A 24,850-nucleotide genomic window follows, 5' to 3' on the forward strand; every position below is an offset into this window, starting at 1 on the left:
TTTTTCCAGTCATCTTTTATTTTTTACCTTCCATACATCCGAACAAAAGAACTCGAGATATTATTGTTTTAATAATGTCATAAGTATAGAAAATCACAAAGGGGTCGAATCATTGACCAGATGTTTACATGGTAGTGCTAAAGTAAAATATGAAAAGTGAATAGTGTGGATGCAGGAGGACTTCAGAGACCTGCTCCAAACCATCTCATCTCCACCAGGGAAAACTGGAAGAGGACGGACAGACAACCAATGAGCGAAGCAAAATTAACATAAAGAATGAACAGGCATGCGAGTAAAAAGAGTACTATCCCGCTGGACGGTGAATTAACACTGATGTGAGGCACTAGCAGCAGGCGAGAGTCCGTTCCTAGGACGGCCCATTTCGCAAAGAACTCCGGGTAAGTCGGGCAGCATGGAGAGTGCTTGGAAGACAGAGGGAGAGGACCCCCAAGGCATAGCTCGGCCATTCTTGGAAGATAGACACAGAAGCATATAATGTTAGGGAAATGCATGAGTAGCTATTCTAGCAGAAACAAGCTCTAATTAAAGGTTAGGTCAAAAAGAGGAGTCTTAAGTTTAGACTTGAACACCTCGATAGACTCAGATTGTCTGATCTCTATCGGGAGTGCGTTCCATAACGAAGGAGCTCAATAAGAGAAGGCCCTGCTGCCGGCAGTCTTCTAAAGGCCAGGACACACCGGCCCGATAATCGCTGCCGTAGAGTCGGGAGGGGTCGGGGACACGAATCTGTTTGGTGTGTGCCGTGAAATCGGTCGTAGTAGATGTCGTCGGGCTTCTTTTGAGCCGATTGAACATGTTCAATCGGCGGCGGACAGTCTTTCAGTTGGAGCAATTTGATTTGTGGAGGGCTAGCGAATCAGTGAAGCCCGGAAGTGAGGCGGGTAGCACAAACAGCTAACAACAGTTAGCCATCGTTTTAATGTGTTTGTTTGTTTCGTTCAGCGAATACTCACATGCATCAACCCTTGTTGACTGCTCTACACCATGCTCGACACTCTCTGCTAAAAATTGTGCTCTTTATGGTCCATAAATATAAATACGTAGGCCTATTTATATCTATGTGTATGGTCTAGAGAGCCGTCCCATCATTTCCGGCTTCCGTATTTTTTCGGGCCACAATACAGATTAGCGCCGCCTGCTGTTATGGAGACATTACGTCCCGCGCAAGCGCAGAGCGTACGGAGAGTCAGCAGTCGGTTTGGTGTGTTCTTTGCACTTTTTCGGCCGGGACGGGAAGACTGGAGCTCCCTGGATCGGCAGTCGCGATTTTCGGGTAGTCGGATTGGTGTGTCCTGGCCTTTAACTCTGGGGACAGACAGGAGCTCTGCATTCATAGACCGTAGTGCCCGTGACGGGGCGTAGTGTGTAACCAGGTCAGACATAATATGAAGGTGCCCATTTAATGCCTTGTAGGTCAATAGCAGCACCTTAAAGTCGGATCTGACATGGACAGGGAGCCAGTGGAGTGAGATTAGAATGGGGGTGATATGGTCATATTTTCTAGTTCTAGTCAAAAGCCTCGCTGCAGCATTTTGTACCTTTTGTAAGACTCGAGTACTTGCCCTGGGCAACCCAGACAGTAAGACATTACAGTAGTCCAGCCTAGAAGATACGAATGCGTGTACTAATATTTCCGCCTCAGCCATGGACAGACTGGATCGTATTTTTGATACGTTTCATAAGTGAAAATTTACCCCGAAGCTACGAATAATTTGACCAATCGGAGATATATACAGAGAGAACAGCAGAGGTCCGAGAACAGAACCTTGAGGTACTCCATATTTCACTTAGGTGAAAATGGATGTAAAGTTGTTGTAGGAGACACACTGAGTTCTACCGGATAAGTAGGATTTCAGCCAAGCATGGGCCAGTCCTGTAACGCCAAACAGGTTTTCCAGCCGGTCCAGGAGTATGTCATGGTCAATGGTGTCAAACGCTGCACTGAGGTCCAACAGTAGAAGCACAGAGACCGTGTTGGAGTCCATCATCAACGGAGTATCATTTGCTACTTTGGTAAGCGCGTTTTCGGTCGAGTGACGTACCCTAAAGGCCGATTGAAACGGTTTGAATAGGCGATTGCTAGTCAAGTGATCCGAGAGCTGTTGCGCCACTACTCGTTCTAGTATTTTTGATAAAAAAGGCAAATTTGACACTGGACGATAATTACTCAGTTAATCTGGATCCAAGTTGGGTTTCTTGAGAAAGGGTTTCACCACAGCTGCCTTGAAGGTAGTGGGAACATTACCAGCCATTAATGAAAGGTTGACAACATCCTTTATTGTAGGACCCAGGGTTTGCCAGAGTTCTTTGAACAGTTTGGCAGGCAAGGAAGGAGGCAGGTCGTTGGTTACGAGTTTCCGACTATTCGAGTCAGTACTTCGTACGCAACAATCTCAAAGTTATTAAATAAACCGATGTTACCAGTACAAGCAGCTTTATTGTAGTTCGTTGTTCCAAATGAACTGATTTGGTGTCTAATATTGGTAATTGTACTATAGAAATAGTCTATAAAATTGTGCGCAGTATAGATTGAGCCATTTCATGATTGCGTTTTTTTTTGTAAGTTTGGCGAAATTTCTCTTTCTTTTATTCCTAATAATAAGAGAAGAGTAATAGGCTGATTTTGCTACATTCAGAGCACGTTTGTACATTGAGACTCTCTCTCTCCAAGGCCGGTAGGTGGACTCTTGCTTTGTTTTCCTCCATCTTTGTTTGAGTCTCCTGCAGGCCTTTTTCAGGGCTTGAGTGTCATTGGTAAACCAGGGAGAAAACCTTGTCTGGTTTTTGTGGAGAGAGGTGCAACAGAATCCAGAAGGGTAGAGAGGGTTGAGTTCAGAACATCTGTCAGACTATCAACAGACTCGGTCACAGGTGCTAAGGAGGCCAGGACCATGGGAAGTTGTTCCATTAAGGTTGTTACAATTGTTGTACCAATTTGGCGACTGGTTACCACAGAGCGGTGTGCCAGATTTAGCTATGCAGGCTAATTTTCACCTGTAGTCCCTGGCAGGTTGATAGCTTAAAAGAAACATAAAAAAAACTGCAAAAATGTAACACACAACCATTATTCCAGACCATAAGAGGTTGGTGGTGTGTGAAAAACACACATATACAATATTAGTGACCATGTATGAGCTTTGAGGCAATGATTGGAAGATTTAAAAACAAAAACAAAACCTTTAAACAGAACCAGGCTAGCTATTACCCTTGTTTCCTGTGTCTTTGTGCTAAACTAAGCCAACTGGCTGTTGCTGCAGTCATATATTTATAGCAGTGTATGGTACAAAGTGGTTTAAATTTTCTCATAACGCTTGATAAGAAAACCTGTATATTTCCCAAAACGTCAAACAATTTCTTACTTCTACAGCTGTTTAATATATTCAAGGTTTGGCCTAGGTATTTTACTCAAATTATATTGTATATTTGTGTCAAAACTAAATTGTTGAAACACTTAACATATTGTTATTTGCTCTTCTCATATTACATACGCATTGAGGAAGATGACTGTTTGTATTAGGGTGATGACTTTAATGGAATGGTTAATGAACAAATAGCCAAAGGTTTCAGAATGACGAGGGCAAACAAAATCATGAAACCTTATCGTGCAGACCTTTCAACGTCTGACGAAAGCTGGAGCAGCACCTGGACTGTTCTCCCACGGTGCTGTTTACTGTTCATTGTGCTCAAGATGTGCAAGCAGTGCTCAGCTCATATGGTTCTCTAGGGAAGCCAATGTTTCGATGCAAATCTAACCATCATTCAAAGATGCTGCATGCCCATGTCAATGTTATACCAATGAGGCTATAAAGAGAGGCCATCAATTCATTAAATGAAACTAATAAACCACAATGGGATGTTTAACTAAGCCATTGCAAACATATACTTCTATCCATTAATATTACAACTATACACTTAACAAAGTTAGATGTTATTTTGAGGAAGTGTTCACTATAGGATAGGAGGATCACAACACTTAGGTGATATTGATGATCCTGTTTTTATGGGTTAGGGTTATTTGACTTTTGGTCAAACTGAAGGCAGGAAACCCAATAGCTGGCAATGACAACAGAAATAAAAATAGTGTGTACACGTGAATAAGGGTAATCCAATATGGACATGAGCACAATGTGACTATTGTGCTCCTTGTGTGCCTTTATGCCTGGGAGTCCGAGCCAGATGAAAGCAGGTTTAGCCATAATTGTGCAATTAAAGTTTAAGCCCTGCCTTGTGACATCAAAGTCAGAGTGCTCCCTGATGGATCATATAGTATTTTTCTTTTATTCAAATAAGCTGGAAATGTCAACGTGTTATCAGCCTGTAAGTGTTTGATAATTCAAACCAGACGTCAGAAATAAAGAGGATTTTGCCTCGTGGTTTCACATGAGCGGGAGCAGAAAAGACACACTGACTAATGTGAAATGAAGGTGAAACTAACTCTGCTTCGGTTTAGAAATGTTGCCTGATGGTGACACCAGTGGGCTACAAGACACCTTTAGTGTATTTTCAATCATGATCTAAGGAATATGTATTTATTTAATTAATAGCATTTTATTTAACTATTTCAACCTTGTTACTTGGAGGTTAGTTTTCCAACCTGGCAGCACAAATCTGATGGCCTTTTTTTGAGAGTGGACAATGGCAACAGAGCAGGACTTGCCCTTCAGTCATAACCACCACAGACGCACCCTTGAGCAAGGCACTTTAACCTGCTTTGACGGAAATGCTCAGTGGCACACACATCAAAGGTGCTGGGCAACATCCTGTTACCTGTTGTAGACCTAGTATGTGTGAGTTAACAGGGCATCCCTGAAAAGGGACATTGTGCAAGGTGCACTCTGTTCATTTATTTTAAATCCAGTACCGCAGTTTCTAGACATTGTGTTTTTAAAAGTACTGTACAAAAAAAAAATCAAATTTGGATATACAAATTTATATTCCTTTGGATAATGTTTTAATCCAGTGCAAACACATTTAAACCACAGCATACAACAGATTGTGAATTTAAAAAAACAACAAGTTAACAAAGTAGTAAAAAAACCGATATAAGACAATGAAAATTAATCTTAAAAATACAATAAACATAAAGACAGTTATATAATAGAATGTTTTCGATATAAAATAAAAGGTTCCTGATATTAAAAACCGTTATCTGTAGATCACAAGTTATTTATAGTGTTTTATCGAGAAACTGTGATTATCAACCTGTGAGCAAAAAAGGTTCATAAACAATCGGCATTGTTAATGAACCAGATGAATGTATGCGACGTGTAGGATCGTGTTCAAATAGCTGTCTTATTGTTGATTTGTCTTTGCACTCTTGCACTATGCTTGCATCATTCTTGCACTACATTATGTAGGCCTATACACAACCCTTTTAGTCCACGGTCAGACTGGTTAATGAACAATGCAAACAATCTGAAAATGTGAGATTGAGGTGATGACAAAAGGAAATATGAAGCAGAGAGAGCATGCATGTTCACGGAGGTCTATCCTAAGCCATGTGGACTATTATTGTAGCCTGAAGGAAAGCACCCAGAGAAAAGCTAAAGAAGGAACTAATGAAATCTTGGGTAGTGACTATAAATCATTTGTTCAGTATGCTATGGGGGAAGGTTAATATTTTCAAGCTTTCAAAAGAAACACATCTAATGAATAGAATTTTGTTTTTTTATTTATTAAATTTTTCTAGGAAAAGGAATATGGGAAACTGACCCACACTCCATCATAGTAGGCGGCAGTAACCTTAAACACTAGGTGCGACCTGCCAATAAACGACAAGCAGAAGAAGAAGAGAATGCGGAACTAGAAATCACGAAACAGCTGTCAAAAAGTGCAAAGTGAAAGCTAAGGATCAGAAAGAGGTACTTTTAACATTTCCGTTATCTTATCAAAAATCCTGCCGCTGCATGCGAGTTAGCATTTTGTTTCTAGAGGATGTGTCTGTGTTTATATATGTGACAGTCTGTGTTAAAGCTAACCCAACGCTGAACTGCGCGAGCTCACAGCGCAACTTGCTAACTGGCTAACTCGGAAAGGCAACAACACTAAGTTAACATTTAAAACGCTGAACAGTGGTTTGTACAAGACCATTGGTTGGTCCATGCTGTACACTGAATAAAGAAAGCAGGCGTCGAGTCATAGGCAGATAGCTGCGGCTAACATTAGTCATTAAACTAGTCATGTTGTTTTCGTCAATGTTGACATGTTCTACGCCAGCTACAACCACAAGCTAACTCATGCTAGCAGTTAGCAGAGCAACAGTAGGAGCAGATAAAACAGGTGTAACTTGTCAGTCACATGCCATGCATTCATTTTAACTTATCTTAAGTGTGTCCATCTTTAAAATTTAGCATGACAGCTCACAGTAATTGAAAATTCAATTGGTTTAACTGTCTTCTCGATTACTGACCATACTTGAAGCTAACACAGGGATCCTGAAGATACATTAGTTCATCTAAGTATAAGTCTTGACTCGATCTTTCAAAAGCCAAACATTGTAGACATGGGCAGGAGGATTGTATAAATTCCTTTTTTTCTGACCCTCCAAACTTGAAACATTTAAGACACACGTTATTATGCTATTATCATTGGCTTTTTTTAGCTGTGTTTATTTTGAATGTCATGAAATAAAACGATATATATCAAACATATTTTTCAACATTTGAAGTTGATCTTACTTTTTCACTGGACCTAAGAAGTCATCTTTTATGCTAAATTGCCCCTTTCCCAAAGTAATTGATGTCGTTCTTTTTCTACAGTATTGGTTATTGTAAAATTGGTCTTTACTTTTATTCCAAGTGGCATTGAGAACAGACTTGCCCTAAGCTGTGTGAACCCTGTAACAGTAACTTGTGAGCAGATATTAATTATTAATGAAAGCTATCCAAAATAAGATTTGTTGATTGTTTTTAGAAGTTTGCATGCTTACTTCATTTGGCTTTCACACACCTGTTTCCAGGGATGTCCAGAGCTTGTGTTCAGCACTGACTGGTTGCCTGCCTGCCTGTGAACTCTTGACTGAACACACCTGCAAACATGCCTGCAGTGTCCACCGGGGTCAAGGAGCTGTATCTGTCCACATCTCTGGGAGACCTCAACAAAAAGGCTGAAATTAAGCCAGACAAGACAAGCACCAGAAGGTAGCTTGTGTTACTGATATCAACCCAGTATTGCATACAATGATTATTTAACAACACCAGTGATCAAGGCTTAGAGGAACTGTGTCCCTGCTTTTCTAACATTACCTATTGAGGGGAAAAGAGTTGTAGATAACATGCAACAAATGCCCTGCGTCAATGTTGAACCTAAGACATTGCAATCACATGGAGATAAATATTTTTGATATATATATATATATATATATATATACTGAATATCTATGTTTTTGTGTGTTGCAGCTATGTCCAGAGTGCTTGCAAAATCTTCAAGGCGGCAGAGGAGTGTCGCCTGGACAGAGATGAGGAGAAAGCGTATGTGCTGTACATGAAGTATTTAACAGTATATGACATCATCAAGAAAAGACCAGAGTTCAAGCAGCAACCGGTACAGTAATAATATAATTGTTGGATTGTAATTTATTTTATTTATAAGGTTTTTTTTTACTACTCAATTAAAGGGGTAGTGTTTCTTATGTAAAGGCCTAAGTTGACCAGTGGAGATGTTTTTTGGTGAGCAACTCTTATCTTTTCTATTTCCAATGTACAAAGGAGTATTACATGACCATGCTCGGGGCAACCAACTTTAAGAAAGCCATTGAAGAAGCCGAGAAGCTCTCTGAAAGCCTTAAACTCAGGTAAAGGGCCTTAGCTGTCTTATTGTACACAACCTTTAACGTAATGCAGAAGTTACTACACATAGAGGACATTAGAACATGTGTATGTAATCACATATTATTATTTTTGTATTTAACCTGGCTTATCTTTGACATTTTTAACAGGTATGAGGAAGTTGAGGTTCGTAAACAACTTGAGGAGAAGGAGAGACAAGAGGAGAAGAAAAGGCGAGAGGAAATAAAAGGGAAAGATGCTGGTCGAGGCTCACCAAAGGCATCGTCGGCAAACAGGAAGGACAGCAAAAAGGTAGGAATGTCAAACATTAAAAAACTAAACTGTCATGGTGACATTATGTTAGAACATATTGACATGACACTTCAGATCAATGAGAATTACTTTAGCCTATGTGTATCTCTTGGTTTTCCAAGTGGATCAAGCAGTTTTTGATTGAGTCTTGAGAAACAATTAAATCAAAATCTGATTGAACTCTTCAGAACTACTGAAAGGCACCTATTTAAAGAATAGAGTTCACGTCAGACCAGTAATTTTTTTTTTTTTAACCTTTATTTATACGGGTAAATCCCATTGAGACCGAAGACTCTTTTACAAGGGAGACCTGTTTTCCTTTCCCACGTTACCATTCACACACACATTCATACACCGATAGCAGGCTAACTATCTGCTAGTAATAACTAGTAATAAGAGCCATCTAGCTTCTAGCGTTATATCTGAATAGCATTGTTGTAAGTGATGGCATTTTTATCAACTTGGATAAGAAATCCAGCCCCCCAAAAAACCGGTCATATCAATATTGTTAACATATTAGCAAAATGATTGTTTCTGCATCCTTTCTTTATGTCTATATGTCAGGTGAAAGCAGAACAGAACGAACTGAAGAATGCAACCGCTAAAGGTAAGTAGAACAAAAAAAGTCTGATAGACCAGTGAAGTGCAGTTCTTCCTGTGACGCAATTATTCTGTAAACATTATGTTTAAGTCTTAAACCCATGAAGTCTTTTTTGGGGGAATTTGACAGTTCTAACATTTTTCTTTTTGTCTTGTGTTGATTTGATGACTTTATTTGATAGCTGCAGTGCCGGCCGGTGGGATCACAGCCGAGAAACTTTTCCACATGATGAAGGACCAGGCGATTACAATAATTGTAATGGACGCCCGTGGCCTCAGGGACTTTGAGGAGTCTCATATCCAGGTCCCAGCCCAGACCTGCATCTGTGTGCCAGAGGAGGCCATAAGCCCAGGGTGAGAAATGTGTCTGGTGTAGGGAGCAATAATATAAATTAATCTATTATCTAGTTTCCTTTGGTGGATTTGTTATTTCTATTTGTGTCATTAGTTGCGAAACAATGAAAGAAAAAAACACTCAACTCCTATAACTGACCTTGTGATCTTGAATGTCATCATTTTCTTTCAGAATCATTGTGAGTCAGATTGAGGCCAAGCTGCCAGAGGTGTCCAAAGAGCATTGGAGGCGGCGTGGATTAGTGGATTATATAATCCTGCTGGACTGGTTCAGCTCTGTCACTGACCTTAAACTGGGCACCACCTTGAAAAGTCTCAAAGATGCCCTCTTTAAGGTAACTGTGGTGTGTTTGGTGGCCTGTGAGCACTTGTGTGACTCTTAAAGTGAGAATAACAACTGTAGATTCCTCCTGTCTGGTACATTATTATGTTTGCACATTTAACAGTGGGACAGCATCACAATCCTGCGTAGTGAGCCGCTGGTGCTGGAAGGAGGCTACGAGAACTGGCTGTTGTTTTACCCCATGTACACAACCAACGCTAAAGTCCGGCCCCCTAGACAAAACATGATCAGCACCCTCCCTCAGTGTGAGTATCTCCAGCATGCATGCCCGGCTTAAGTTGCTGGGCCCTAGGCTTTTATTTATTGCTAGGGGTGGTGTTACACAATGTGCTGCTGTTTTATTTGACTACATTTATGAAAGCAAATTAAGTGTGCTCAATCCAGTCCCTGATTTATTCCAAATGTCATACTTTTGAGTCAAATTTCAGGATTCTTATTCATTGAAGATTAACCTGAAAAAATATGAATCTTGTAAAACTCCAGTCATCAGGTGAAGCTAACCTTTTAGTTTAACGTTTCTAAGAAAATGATTCTTCCTCAGCTTTATTGATTTATTATTATTATTTTTTGTTTCCGACAGTGAACTTTAGCTACCCATCTCTAGAGGAGCCTAAGCCTCCGACTCCACCTCCACCAGAGCCTGAGGTTACGCCCGAGCCTCAGGAACCCCCTGCTCCTGTGCTGGTGAACGGAGTCACACCTATAGAATTACCCACGTATAAAGCTGTCGTTGATACTGACAGGTTGCCAGACATTGTCGATTCCCATGTACCAGGACCCTCTCATTCTGGGCTAGACCTTAGTAAGAAAGGCACATCCAGCCAATCACCTGCAACACCTCAGGTATTGTATCTTCCCTGATAACTAAAGCCTTGTTCCACTGAGCGGTGCGGTTCGGTGCAGCTCGGCATGTTTTTATTTGTGTCTCCACTGTCAAAGTTGGGTTACCAAGCAGTCCCAAATGGTTGGAGCTACACACTGCAGTCCGTTGATTGGTCGACAGAATGATTTTACATGTGAGGGATTAACTGTCGTGTTTAGTCACCTAGGCAAGACTGAAGAGTCTTGTGTTTAGCGAAAAATGCCGGTGCGCAGCTCTTTGTTTATTGAGTGGCGATTTCCTCTTCATGCAACACTGTGTCCAGCTGCTATACACTTAGATAGTTGCCGGGCCGTGGCTATCGCCGTCCGGCATAAACCCCGCCTACCAAGTCAAAACTGCTGTTGGCAGTAGAAACGCAAGCAAGATCTCCTCAGTGGAAACAAGGCATAATAAACTTTTGGAGACATTAAGAATTTCAAGTCTTGTCCAAACATGATTCATGTCTTCTTTTATCCCCCCGTTGTTCTTCTGTCCCCAGTTTGACCGTACCAAGAAACCCTCCGTCAGGGTGTCGGACGAGAACGGGTCAGGGCAGGACTCCACCCAGAACGGCCCAGCTATGCCCAACCGCTCAGTCAAACCTCTGTCTAAAGAGGAACAGAGTCAGATCCACTCTGAGGCAGTGGCAGTGATGGAGAAGGCCAGGCAAGAGCAGGAGAAACGTAACCAGGAGAAGGAGAAGGACTTGAAAGAAAGGGAGGCATGGGAGAAGAGGGTGAAGGAGGAGGAGGAGAAAGGACATCAGGAGAGAAAGAGACTGGAGAGACAGAAGGCAGAAGAAGAAGAAGACAAAGAGAACGGCGTGCGGGGGGAGAAAGAGAGGAGGGGGAACTCTGATACACCTTCCAAGAGTATGTCTCTGGACTCGCCCGCTCCAAACCATATCGTAAGTGAAATTAAGGTGAGTCCTCTTTTACTTTCAGTGTTAATCAGAGATAGACTGTTCACCTTGGAAACCTTTAAATGTGGAGTTAGCCATTCTGGAGAACGCTTGTTGTCAAAAGGAGATATGAATTTGAAAAAAAAACGTTTTGGGCAACCAGCATTTTCCAGCATCACTGACTCCACCTTTTAAAGCCTAACTTCCTCGATCTGTTACTAAAGGGAATTTGGAGAAATCATTTTTCTTCCAATAAACTTACAGATGATCAATCTAATGGGGTTAAATGTGTTTTGCCTCCTGTGAAGCCTAGTTCTAAAGTGAATAGCAGAGCCACTTCACACTTCTTCTAAACTTGACAGAAGTACTAAATAAAGTTAAGTTTCTTTTTGGTAACACTTTAGTTCGATAGTCCACAGTTGACACTCAACAAGCCATCAGTTGATACGCAGTTGCATGTCAACAGTGAATGAGTTTACATATCTCAACAGATAAGTAACATGAATTCAACTAACTGTAAGTTAACTATAAGTTGCACTATTAGTAGATGATTAGTTGATATTCAACAGAGCTTGTTCAACAGATAAAAAAACAAGGATTCAACTAACTGTCTGTTAACTATAGGTTGCACTATTAGTAGATGTTTAGTTGATATTCAACAGTGAGTAAGTTGATACATATTTAGAATGCATTCAACTGTCAGTTAACTATAAGTTGCATGTTCAGTAGATGTTGTTTTGTACACGTAGCATGCATTCAACTAACTGTCAGTTAACTATTAGTTGCATTATTAGTAGATGGTTAGTTGATATTAAACAGTGAGTTAGTTGATACTTAACAAAGCTTGTCATCAAATATGTAACATGCATTCAACTAAGTGTTAGTTAACTATACGATCATTTTATTTTGTTAATTTATTTTTACAAATACAGTCTGCAACAGACATTGTACTTTTTATTACATGTTCTTTACAAATATTCAACTATCAGTTGAGTGTCAACTTCTAGTAAGTTGACTATCAACTGCTGTTATCAACCAATTCTCAACTTACGTTTCATATGGATCAACTTTCCCCCACTCACAAGGAACACATCTAATGAATGAACATTCAACCCTCTGTTGATCATATATGTTCATTGTAAAATAAAGATGAGAATGTTTTATCAATCAATAGGCACTACCTGTAGGTGACTACCTGTTGATTGTCATATGACTGTCGACAAACTATCAGTCAATATTCAACTTAGCATAAGTAGACAGGTCTTGGGACTGTCAAATTAAAGTGAAAACAGTTTAGTGTCTACACACTATTAACAGAGCAAAACAGAGAAAATAGTTGATTCTCAACAAACTATCAGTCGACGTTCAACTAAGCATTAGTAGAGAGGTCTTAGGACTGTCAAATTAAAGTGAAAACAGTTTAGTGTCTGTAGACACTCTACAAACTAGTAACAGTAGAAAATAGAGACAAGTTTTGCTCAACTGATGAGTAACACTGGATGACCCCAAAGTAAAGTTAAAAAATATATAGGCAGCATATCTGAACAGGAAAGAACATTTATTTGAAGTAAATTTTACTTTTTTCAGTAGTTACACAACATGTAGGTACACAGCAAGTACCATCAATACCTCTAAAAAAGACAATAAAACTAATGCATGTATTTATTTAGGTGTCACTTAGGCAATTGTTTAACGACAGATCGTCCAAAAATTGACATTCAAAAAGCTCAGTAAAGTGTACCATAACACCCAGTACCACTAGTTATGATACTGAGCAAACATATGTAATATATAACATCAGTTCTCATGAAACGCTTTGTTATGGTAAGAAAAAGATATATAATTTTGTTATGGACCAGAATATCTGAAGCTCCTAGTAGCTCGGGACAAAATGGATTAACAGCAATGGTGAAACAAGACACACTGATTCAGCAGTTAGGTTTGACAAGTAAATGTAAAATACTTATTTTCTACTCTCTCTTCCTTGAAGTGTATGTCATTGTTGATTCTCAGTAAAACATAAAAAAAACACAACAGTGCCATTTTTTTCATTATGGACTCAAGATAAAAACAACTTAATTATCACTCTCCTGTGACCAACCACTAGTTTAACCTGGTCCTGCCACTGTTATTTGACTGAGCACATTTTAATAATTTTTCGCTCTCTTTAGATCCAGTTGTTGGGTTACTAGCCACTCCAGGCCTGCTGTACTCCTCTTCAATTTAAGCAGTCGGGCTGAAGAATCCAGGAATCTTGTCCTATCACCCAGTTGATGAACATAGAAAGAAATGATCTGAGAATTACCACAAAATAGTTCAAATGCATTTTGATTTCCTTTATCTAAATCATTATAGCATTGTGGTTCCACATTAAAACACATAATGCTTTATATTGCTTTAATAAAATATATTTGGTACCCTAATCAAATAAAATTCTCACTGAACCTTGTACAGATTGGAATTATTTTTTAATTAAAGAAACATGTAATCTCTATGACCATTCTACACAACACCACATGCATAGACTCAGTTTTTGCTCACTTTAGACTGAAATAGCAATGTGCACTTTGAATGTGTAACATGCAAACATTTATTCAAATACAGTTTAGTGTCTACAAACACACTTTATTTAGACAGATACTTGTGAAGCTAGGCAGCGCTAGGCTCATGCTAACGTTGCTAATATAGCTAGCGCGCTAGGCGCGGCGCTAATGCTAACGTGGCTATGCTAGCGGGAGGCCGCGTCGCTAATATATATGACATTATTGTTACATACACAAAACGATATCTCACAAATACCTCAGTTAACTCACCAATTATTCCCTTTGGCTAATGGCAGCATACTTGTGACCACCACGGGTCTTCAGTGTGAGATGGATTGGTTGGTCAAGCTGGCTTTTAGCACATAGCTTTACTGTCCAGGCACACATCCATTTTTTAGCTGCCCAGGTCAGTAAAACGAGCCCTCTCTGTCTCGAAAAAGCCCTAACCACGCTGGGGCAGTTCAAGTGCTTGAAAAAGGTGGGTAATCGTAATGTCGATAATATTCGAAAATCCAGACTCCAAACATATTATCACCTTCCCAAAGTTTAAATACATATTTATAGCTAGATAGTTTTTTTTTATATAATTGTTAATATCAGCAATGGCTGTATAAACCTCTCAAGATTAGAGGACCTAAATAGGCCTACATAGAGTGGTGTGCAATACAATGAGAACGTATAGTGGTTACTGATAAATAACAACTATAACCTGTAGGACATTATTGATAATATTGTGAGCAGAAATTATATGAAAAAAATATATATTGATCTATTAATGTGTATTTTAAACTTTGGGAAGGTGAAAATATGTTTGGAGAGACTTTATTTAGGAAACATATTTCATCTCTAACTGTATCGACATTACGATTTCCCACTTTTTTCAAGCACTTGAACTCCCCCAGCTTGGTTGGTAAGGGCTGTTTAAGCGAGAGGTCTAGTTCTTTACTGGCAGCTATAGAGAAGGTTGTGTGTCTGGTCAGTAAAAGCAGCAGCTATATGCTAAAGACCGCTTGACCAACCAATCCATCTCACACTGAAGACCCGTGGTGGTCACAAGTATGCTGCCATTAGCCAAAGGGAATAATTGGTGAGTTAACTGAGGTATTTGTGAGATATCGTTTTGTGTATGTAACAATAATGTCATATATATTAGCGACGCGGCCTCCCGCTAGCATAGCCACGTTAGCATTAGCGCCGCGCCTAGCGCGCTAGCTATATTAGCAACGTTAGCATGAGCCTAGCGCTGCCTAGCTTCACAAGTATCTGTCTAAATAAAGAGTGTTTATAGACACTAAACTGTATTTGAATAAATGTTTGCATGTTACACATTCAAAGTGCACATTGCTATTTCAGTCTAAAGTGAGCAAATACTGAGTCTATGCATGTGGTGTTGTGTAGAATGGTCATAGAGATTACATGTTTCTTTAATTAAAAAATAATTTCAATCTGTACAAGGTTCAGTGAGAATTTTATTTGATTAGGGTACCAAATATATTTTATTAAAGCAATATAAAGCATTATGTGTTTTAATGTGGAACCACAATGCTATAATGATTTAGATAAAGGAAATCAAAATGCATTTGAACTATTTTGTGGTAATTCTCAGATCATTTCTTTCTATGTTCATCAACTGGGTGATAGGACAAGATTCCTGGATTCTTCAGCCCGACTGCTTAAATTGAAGAGGAGTACAGCAGGCCTGGAGTGGCTAGTAACCCAACAACTGGATCTAAAGAGAGCGAAAAATTATTAAAATGTGCTCAGTCAAATAACAGTGGCAGGACCAGGTTAAACTAGTGGTTGGTCACAGGAGAGTGATAATTAAGTTGTTTTTATCTTGAGTCCATAATGAAAAAAATGACACTGTTGTGTTTTTTTTATGTTTTACTGAGAATCAACAATGACATACACTTCAAGGAAGAGAGAGTAGAAAATAAGTATTTTACATTTACTTGTCAAACCTAACTGCTGAATCAGTGTGTCTTGTTTCACCATTGCTGTTAATCCATTTTGTCCCGAGCTACTAGGAGCTTCAGATATTCTGGTCCATAACAAAATTATATATCTTTTTCTTACCATAACAAAGCGTTTCATGAGAACTGATGTTATATATTACATATGTTTGCTCAGTATCATAACTAGTGGTACTGGGTGTTATGGTACACTTTACTGAGCTTTTTGAATGTCAATTTTTGGACGATCTGTCGTTAAACAATTGCCTAAGTGACACCTAAATAAATACATGCATTAGTTTTATTGTCTTTTTTAGAGGTATTGATGGTACTTGCTGTGTACCTACATGTTGTGTAACTACTGAAAAAAGTAAAATTTACTTCAAATAAATGTTCTTTCCTGTTCAGATATGCTGCCTATATATTTTTTAACTTTACTTTGGGGTCATCCAGTGTTACTCATCAGTTGAGCAAAACTTGTCTCTATTTTCTACTGTTACTAGTTTGTAGAGTGTCTACAGACACTAAACTGTTTTCACTTTAATTTGACAGTCCTAAGACCTCTCTACTAATGCTTAGTTGAACGTCGACTGATAGTTTGTTGAGAATCAACTATTTTCTCTGTTTTGCTCTGTTAATAGTGTGTAGACACTAAACTGTTTTCACTTTAATTTGACAGTCCCAAGACCTGTCTACTTATGCTAAGTTGAATATTGACTGATAGTTTGTCGACAGTCATATGACAATCAACAGGTAGTCACCTACAGGTAGTGCCTATTGATTGATAAAACATTCTCATCTTTATTTTACAATGAACATATATGATCAACAGAGGGTTGAATGTTCATTCATTAGATGTGTTCCTTGTGAGTGGGGGAAAGTTGGTCCATATGAAACGTAAGTTGAGAATTGGTTGATAACAGCAGTTGATAGTCAACTTACTAGAAGTTGACACTCAACTGATAGTTGAATATTTGTAAAGAACATGTAATAAAAAGTACAATGTCTGTTGCAGACTGTATTTGTAAAAATAAATTAACAAAATAAAATGATCGTATAGTTAACTAACACTTAGTTGAATGCATGTTACATATTTGATGACAAGCTTTGTTAAGTATCAACTAACTCACTGTTTAATATCAACTAACCATCTACTAATAATGCAACTAATAGTTAACTGACAGTTAGTTGAATGCATGCTACGTGTACAAAACAACATCTACTGAACATGCAACTTATAGTTAACTGACAGTTGAATGCATTCTAAATATGTATCAACTTACTCACTGTTGAATATCAACTAAACATCTACTAATAGTGCAACCTATAGTTAACAGACAGTTAGTTGAATCCTTGTTTTTTTATCTGTTGAACAAGCTCTGTTGAATATCAACTAATCATCTACTAATAGTGCAACTTATAGTTAACTTACAGTTAGTTGAATTCATGTTACTTATCTGTTGAGATATGTAAACTCATTCACTGTTGACATGCAACTGCGTATCAACTGATGGCTTGTTGAGTGTCAACTGTGGACTATCGAACTAAAGTGTTACCTTCTTTTTTAGTTCCCTCCGCAGGCTTGCTCTCTCACACCCACCCACTAGCTCATATTGTCCAGCTCTTTCCTTGTACCTAGCAAATTTGTTTTTATGTAAATAGACTCCAGCGGGTATCCTTCCCTATTAGAATTGTCTGCTTCACACAAAGTAGGATGTTCGGTGTATGAGACATACTGTTTTAATGGTTGAAAATGGGCTTCAGTAATGCCCTGTACCATGAAACTCCCCCTGATAATTATTGTTGTATAGAACATTTTAAGTGAAGTCAGTGTGTTATGTGTGTGTGTGTTAACTCCACAGAGGGAGCCCCTGACCCGAGCAAGGAGTGAAGAGATGGGTCGGAGTGTACCAGGCCTTCCAATCGGTTGGATGAAGGTACAATATATTTATAAAACACATCATATTCATAAGACATTTGGAGTCAATTGGAGTTATGAATATTTAATATTAAATTTGAAAAAAAAAAAAAATCCAAAAGGCATATATTTGAACTGACACCTCCATTGTTACTTTCGTTTCCATTTCTCTTTTATGTGCCACCCCTCCATTGTGGTGCTAGTTCCTGGACACAGTGACGGGAACCTACCGATACTACCATTCCCCGACCAACCGTGTCCACCTGTACCCTCCTGAGGTCACTGTACCCCAGACCCCGCCCTCCACACCGCCAACAGTCAAACAGAAACCGCCACCACAGCCAGCTGAGGCGTCCACTGAACCAGACAGAGAGCGCGAACAGTCTAAACTCAAACGCTCCTACTCCTCCCCCGATATCAGCCAGGACCTGAGAGAGGAGGCCCAGAAGAAGACCGCCGTCCCCACCGCCGCCCCAATCATTCCCACCATCAACAGAGAGACCAAGTGAGGCGATATGATTCTAGCAATGAACGTAATGTACATGTGCATCTAAAAGAACATTTGAATATCATGGAAAGCTTGATCCAAAAAGTTAAACTTTCCTAAATTCTAGATTTATTACAGAAAGTGAATTATGTCGGGCTTTCTTTTGTTTTCATTTAGATGATTATGGCTTACAGCTCATGGAATAAAAAATCCAGTCTCTCAAAATATTAGAATATTACGTAAAACGAATCCAGAAAAAAGGATTTATAATACATAAATGTCAACCTTCTGAAAAGTATGTTTATTCTAGATTAATTTCATTAAATTTGTAAATCTAGAATTTATTTTTAAATAAAATTACAGAAAGTAATTAACTTTTCATTGATATTCAAAGTTTTTTTTTACATGAACCTGTGATGCGACAATGTCCTGCATCTAGCACCTATTATCATAATCGGGCTGCACTGGATACATTACACATTGTATTTCCTTCAGTCTTCTTACCATTCTCTAAATTGTGCCCCTCTCCTCTACAGACCTGCCACTCCTAAAGTATATTCTAAGGTGGAGATTGTGCGGCCGTCGGCTGCCAAAATTCGCAACTTGAATCCTGTATTTGGAGGTCAAGGTGTGTCACTGACTGGCCTCCGTAACATGGGAAACACATGCTACATGAACTCCATCTTGCAGTGTCTATGTAACAGTCCTGCCATGTCTGAGTACTTCAACAACGATTGCTACCTGAAGGACATCAATAGGTCAGGGCCCAAACAAGTGGAATTATTTTCTGCAATGAATCGGGTATGAAGGAAAATATTAACCCATAACATCCGTGTCTGCTCTCTTCCTCTGCCAGGTACAACATCCTTGGCCATAAAGGGGAGGTGGCGGAGGAGTTTGGAGTGATCATGAAGGCCCTTTGGGCCGGTCTGTACAAGTGCATCAGTCCGCGGGACTTCAAGGTCACCATAGGCAAGATCAATGATCAGTTTGCTGGCTATGACCAGCAGGACTCTCAGGAGCTGCTGCTGTTCCTTATGGATGGGCTCCACGAGGACCTTAACAAGGTAGTGTGCACCCAGAGGCAATTGAAACAGAAAAGAGAAACATTTACATCTAAAAATGCTAGACCTGGATTAGATTTTGAGTCATTTATTTTGTTCAACCATGGTCTTCTTAGGCTTGCCCTTTACATCCCAAGTATGTTTTTTCACATTTGCCTCTGTTAACAATACAAAGTTAGTCTTTTATAATTGTAATTTTTTCTGTCTTTTCACTGGGTTTCATTTTGATGGCAAATTAGAGAGTAAGTAAATAGCTGTGTGTCCTCGGTCCTCCTGCAGCAGTGTGAGTGTGACTTGTCTGCATTTGTCTGGTCTGATGCTCTGTCAGAATCTCTGCATGTAGACCCAAGACATGCCTCATTGCCTGTATCGACCGATTTTGACCAGTGGCACATGTATTTTCAATGTGGTAAATTACTTATTCAGTTGCTGTAAAGAGAGAAAAATATAATTTCATAGCTTTATATTTTTGTAATTCTATTTTTAAACTCGCTAAAACAACAACCTGATTTTTAAAAGACCCTTTTCCTACTGAAGTCCAATGTTAAGCTGTCAGAAGATTAGAAGAAAAAGCAGCTCTTGAGATAATTTGACACTGTCTCCATCTGGGGTTGAGTTGAAGTAATACATTCACCCCATTTTACCGATCAAGCATAGGATGAGGGTCCCATTTCGGTTGTAACAGCTGATGACGGGCATTTCCCATGACACTCTCCATCTCTTTGTGTCCCCTCGTGATGTTCAGACCATCTTGTCTCTTCAGGCTAATTGATAAATCAGCCGGTCTAATTGATGACATATTAATTAGCAAGTGTTGACCTACCTTGTATTACCTTTGCATTACCTTCCCCCCCCCCCCCCCCCCCATTGCTTACAAATAGTGAACAGTACATTTCTGTATCTGACATGAGCGTGATTGGGGACACAAAGGCTAATTTATTTTGCTAACACCTTTTTCCTTTCTCTGGTGCCAGGCTGACAACAGAAAGCGGTACAAGGAGGAGGAAATCGACCATCTGGACGATCAGACGGCAGCCGACCTGGCCTGGAGCAAACACAAGCTGCTGAATGAGTCCATCATTGTGGCGCTGTTCCAGGGTCAGTTCAAGTCCACCGTGCAGTGTCTGACCTGCCATCGCAAGTCACGCACGTTTGAGACCTTCATGTACCTGTCGCTGCCTCTGGCCTCCACCAGCAAGTGCTCCCTGCAGGTCGGTGGCACATTATAAACCTCTGCATCCGGAGTTTTCTCTGTGTTGAACTGCTCCTCTTGAGCTAAAGCTGATATAGACCACATTAGGTTTGTGTCTTTCACCAGGGCACAAGGCCAATCAAATACAAACAATATTTACTCTACATGTAATTCTTAGTATTGAATAATCATATAATCATTAATCAAAACTAAATTATTTTGAGTCACCTGGAACCAAATGTTTGACTAGAATAAACTACAACACTCTGCTGCTGTAAACAACAACAGTGAAACAGTAACTTTTCAGGAAACTGTATAACTTAAAACTGTGTTCCGGGGATCCAATTTTCCTGTGAGTAAAGTTTGTTTATTCAGTTATGAGAATATACCTTACAACATGTCTATTATTCTGACTTACCCAACGTTAAGTAGTGCACCTTTACAGGTGTCCTTCAGTTCCATTGCAGTATTTGGATTCTTTGGAAAAACTATTACACAATGTGCTTTGCTGTGGGAGTGAGAGTTTCATTCTCTTGACAAATGCATAAAGATGTATCTGACTCAGAGCCTTATTATATATAGGCTCTTATTACTATTATTATTATTATTATTATTATTATTATTATTATTATTATTATTATTATTATTATTATTATTATTATTATTACCTAGTTTTGGTTTAACCCATTGATGACGGCTGCTGCGCAATGCCACATGGTATCTCCTGCCTGATGCTGCGTCGGGCAGCATTGTTACTTTATCTAATTTTCATGGCGTGCGCAACATAGAATGCACCGTCATTGGTTCAAATACATATGAGGTGGGTTTTGTTGATTTTTTCACCCAAAAAATGTGTGGTTTGCCGAAAATGACGCCAATCAAAAAATTAATAAATAAATAATTTAAAAAAAAATACGCCAGCTGTGTCGGCGATAGTGTATTACAGAACAGTTAGTGGCGTTCGGAGCGCAGAATCAAGGTCTACTATAGGCTACTGACAAATCACACAACACATTGCATCTATTTATTAACAATATTTATGAATTTAGGCTATATTTTGCTGCTCCAACTCAAATTCAGCCCAGCCAGGCGATAGTTAAGTTTCAGTTTCGTTTTCATCTCTGTGGTATAGAGCCGTTTGGACCAGCTGATCGGCTCCCGACAGCAGGAGTCAGTCTGCGTTCCAGTTGTACTGGGAAGTCGGATTTATGGTGCCAGTGATAACTGAACTAAATAATAAAATAAAGCTATCTTCTCCTTCCTATATCTGTCTATCTTTATCCCTCCACTGCACACTCAGTCACTACTATCCATGCTAAAAGGAAGCAGGATTATAACCTCGTTTAGCACATTATTTTTAAATATTTTATATTATTTATTTTTATTTTTCTCCCCCATCTAATTTTGACGATTTTTAGAAAAATGTGTTGGTTTGTAAGCGCTAAGGGAGCATGTTCAAATAAAACCTGTGAACCTTAACTTTTAAATGTATTTTATTTCATGTTTCTATGTGCTACACAGGCTTAGATATTAAGGTTTTGGTAGACTTTACAATTCATACTATTTTTTCAGAAAACCCTCAGGCATTAAGGACATGCATCCTAGATTGCCATAGTCATCAATGGGTTAACAGTTGTTGTTGTTTTTTTTATCATTTTGGACTGAAATGGTTGCGTCTGCTTTTCTTGGCAGGATTGTCTGAGGCTGTTCTCCAAGGAAGAGAAGCTGACCGACAACAACAAGGTGTTCTGCAGACACTGCAAAGCCCACAGAGATTCCACAAAGAAGCTGGAGATCTGGAAGGTCCCACCTATTGTCCTGGTGCATTTAAAACGGTTTGTAGTGATTTCTGCATTTAAATTGACTAAGATTTGTATAACTGTGTTTTAAAAAAGTAAGTTTTGAAATTTTTATCTGTTAAATATACTATGTATAAAATAAAGATAATTTCAGGAATTTTCCAATTCGTTGAAGTTTTTTTTAATGGTTGTCCTTTCTGTAGATTCTCCTATGAAGGTAGATGGAAGCAGAAGCTGCAGACTACTGTGGACTTCCCTCTAGACAGTCTGGACCTGGCCCAGTACGTCATTGGACCAAAGCAGAGCCAAAAGAGATACAACCTTTATGGGGTTTCTGTAAGTACAAGAACAACAACAAACGGTACAAGTGTTGTTTTTTTATCGTTATTTTTGACAAGGTCTAGGTATTTTGTAAGTAACTATTCCATGTAATGATTACAAAGCTGTTTAGACAAATTTAACCACCTTTTTTTTATTTTTATTCCCACTTCCAGAACCACTACGGGGGTTTAGACGGCGGCCATTACACTGCCTATTGTAAGAACGCCCTCAAACAGCGCTGGTACAAGTTTGATGACCACGAGGTGTCGGATATATCCACCTCCTCCGTCAAGTCCTCCGCAGCCTACATCCTGTTCTACTCCACCCTGTGATGGAGCTGTGAAGGTTTCAAAGAGAAAAACATTACACAAAGGTTGCAATGCTCAAGCCTAGAGGTTCATTCTTTTTTTCTTTTTAAAAGAAATCACAGCTCTGAGGACCTTGTGCGTGTAGTTACGGGTTAACTAGCCATGTGCGTGCATGATGGGACGTAGTCGAGTGATAGGTTGTGAGATCCCGCCTGCCGCAGATAGGAGAACGGTGCAGGCTTATTGTGCAATGCTTCAGCTACTAGAGGACCCTATACCTGATTAAAACAACATGCTGTTTGTACATATTACTGATTATCTAAGGACTAAACAGATGCTCTTTTTTTCTCTGCCTTCTAAACCTTGGTGGTTGGTTGTGTTTTAGGGCTGACAGCTGGTTCAAATACTCTTTGTCATTTCTGTTGCAATCAGTGTGGATGGCCATATTCGCTGAGCTGACCTCCAGCTTTCTCCTACTGTGCATTCTCCACGGTTAACAGTCTGAGGGCATGTACATACTAACCAATGCTGATATTGCACATTCACACATGTAAATACTCCAGAGAAATGTGTCTGTCTGTTATGTGACCAAATAATCATTATTTCTTTTTTTTTCTTGAAAGTAGCAGGCATCATAGTATCACCATATTCACGTGATTTAGGGGTTTAACTTCATAGCCTTCTGATATTTAACATGATTTTAAAGGGGATGGAAGAGACTGTGATTGTTGAATTTTTGCTTTCCTCCTAAAAAGAAGAGGGAATTGAGATTGTTGCTTGTTGATATTAGCCACTCCCTTGCACTTCAGTTTGCAATCAGTTAAAGTTTATGCCCAACAAATTGTTTAACAACATTAATACTCGACTCTTTTGCTCGATGCTTTTAAACAATACTTATACTGAGATCCTGTTTTCTTCTCTGTCCAGCCACTGACATAAAAAACTGCCCGTTTCTACTATGTTTGTCACAGACGGTATTCTCTGTTAAACTATGCTTAACTCATAACATTTAAAAGGAAATGTTAAGGAAACATGAATGGGATAAGTCTGCATACTTGGCTTATACCGCTGATGTTGGGTTTACAAAGAATGCTTTTCTAGTAGGCTATCTAGGGATTCTGATTAATCTGAGTCATTTTATTTCTGTGAACAGTACTGACCCAGGAAAATATGAAGACGTGACAAATTGACCTTATTCACACAAGTGCATTAGTGTCAACGTTTGCTGCCTGACCGACTGACTGACTGACGAGAGCAAGCACAAACTATACTGATATTTTTTTTGAATGGACCAGATATCTGAGGTGGCAGGATTCGACTCACTACTTCCTGAATACAGTTGTATTGCCTAGCATGATATTATTATTGGTTTTCTTTTTACTTGTACATTGTTGATTTAATTTCTTAATGCTAATCTTGTTTCAGATATAATGATAATATTACCGCAAACAACTCATATGACTTATTTATTAAAACTGCTTAAAATTAGTGTTCCTTCTTGTGTCTGAATGAATCTCTCCATAGCAGGAAAAAGACTGACTGAGGGCTGAATGAAACCCTGTGGTTTATACTATATAGTTATATGACAATATGGTGGATAAAACACTGCACATAAACAGATGGTTATATTTGTGGATCTCTGAAATTTATTTGGAGCATTGGTATCAGCTAGAAGACATTCAAGCATCAGACATGTTCACTTATAAAAAACAGATTCAAATACATGTGCAAGAGTACTCTTTAGCTTTGGACTTTGTTATATTGTCTCAAATTTGACTCAAGATGGAACCTTAACAAAAGAGTCAATGAACAAAAAAAAAGAATTTGAAACTGCTCAAAGTCCATTGATCATTGGCTTCTGAAAAGGTTTGCGGCTGTAGAGCAGCATGTAGGCATTTGGAGATTGAACAAGGCTGTCTTGTACCTCCCTGACCACTGAGTCGTCAAAACAGTGCCAGGTCCGGATCAGGGCGTTGTGACACAGAGCTGTGTAGTGACCCATGTTCAGATGCCCCAAATGGTTCTAAAGAAGAAAGGGATTCATTTTATTGTAACAATTTCCAGAAAGATGGAAAAGAAAAATGGTTGGCCAGGGTCAAACCTCATT

The 24,850-nt window shown here is 39.2% G+C and overlaps 1 protein-coding gene across 2 annotated transcripts; it reads left to right on the forward strand.

Moving 5' to 3' along the window:
- Nucleotides 1–5,793: 5,793 nt before the first annotated feature.
- Nucleotides 5,794–24,231, forward strand: usp8 (ubiquitin specific peptidase 8). Of its 2 annotated transcripts, none has more exons than XM_080034211.1 (19): nt 5,794–5,882; nt 6,980–7,160; nt 7,419–7,563; nt 7,728–7,813; nt 7,958–8,099; nt 8,664–8,706; nt 8,882–9,053; nt 9,226–9,388; nt 9,500–9,641; nt 9,977–10,239; nt 10,758–11,180; nt 17,517–17,591; nt 17,776–18,077; nt 18,596–18,817; nt 18,916–19,126; nt 20,098–20,334; nt 22,008–22,150; nt 22,318–22,450; nt 22,609–24,231. In XM_080034211.1, the coding sequence occupies exons 2-19, from the start codon at nt 7,057–7,059 to the stop codon at nt 22,765–22,767; spliced, it is 3,165 nt and encodes a 1,054-aa protein (XP_079890337.1). In that variant the 5' UTR covers nt 5,794–5,882; nt 6,980–7,056; the 3' UTR covers nt 22,768–24,231. The 2 variants fall into 2 exon arrangements, with proteins under 2 accessions (XP_079890337.1, XP_079890338.1); XM_080034212.1 differs by having other exon boundaries at nt 10,758–11,165.
- The last annotated feature ends 619 nt before the right edge of the window (nt 24,232–24,850 follow it).

This window comes from Ammodytes marinus, assembly GCF_949987685.1.
Source record: "Ammodytes marinus genome assembly, chromosome: 1".
NCBI classification, from domain to species: domain Eukaryota; kingdom Metazoa; phylum Chordata; class Actinopteri; order Uranoscopiformes; family Ammodytidae; genus Ammodytes; species Ammodytes marinus.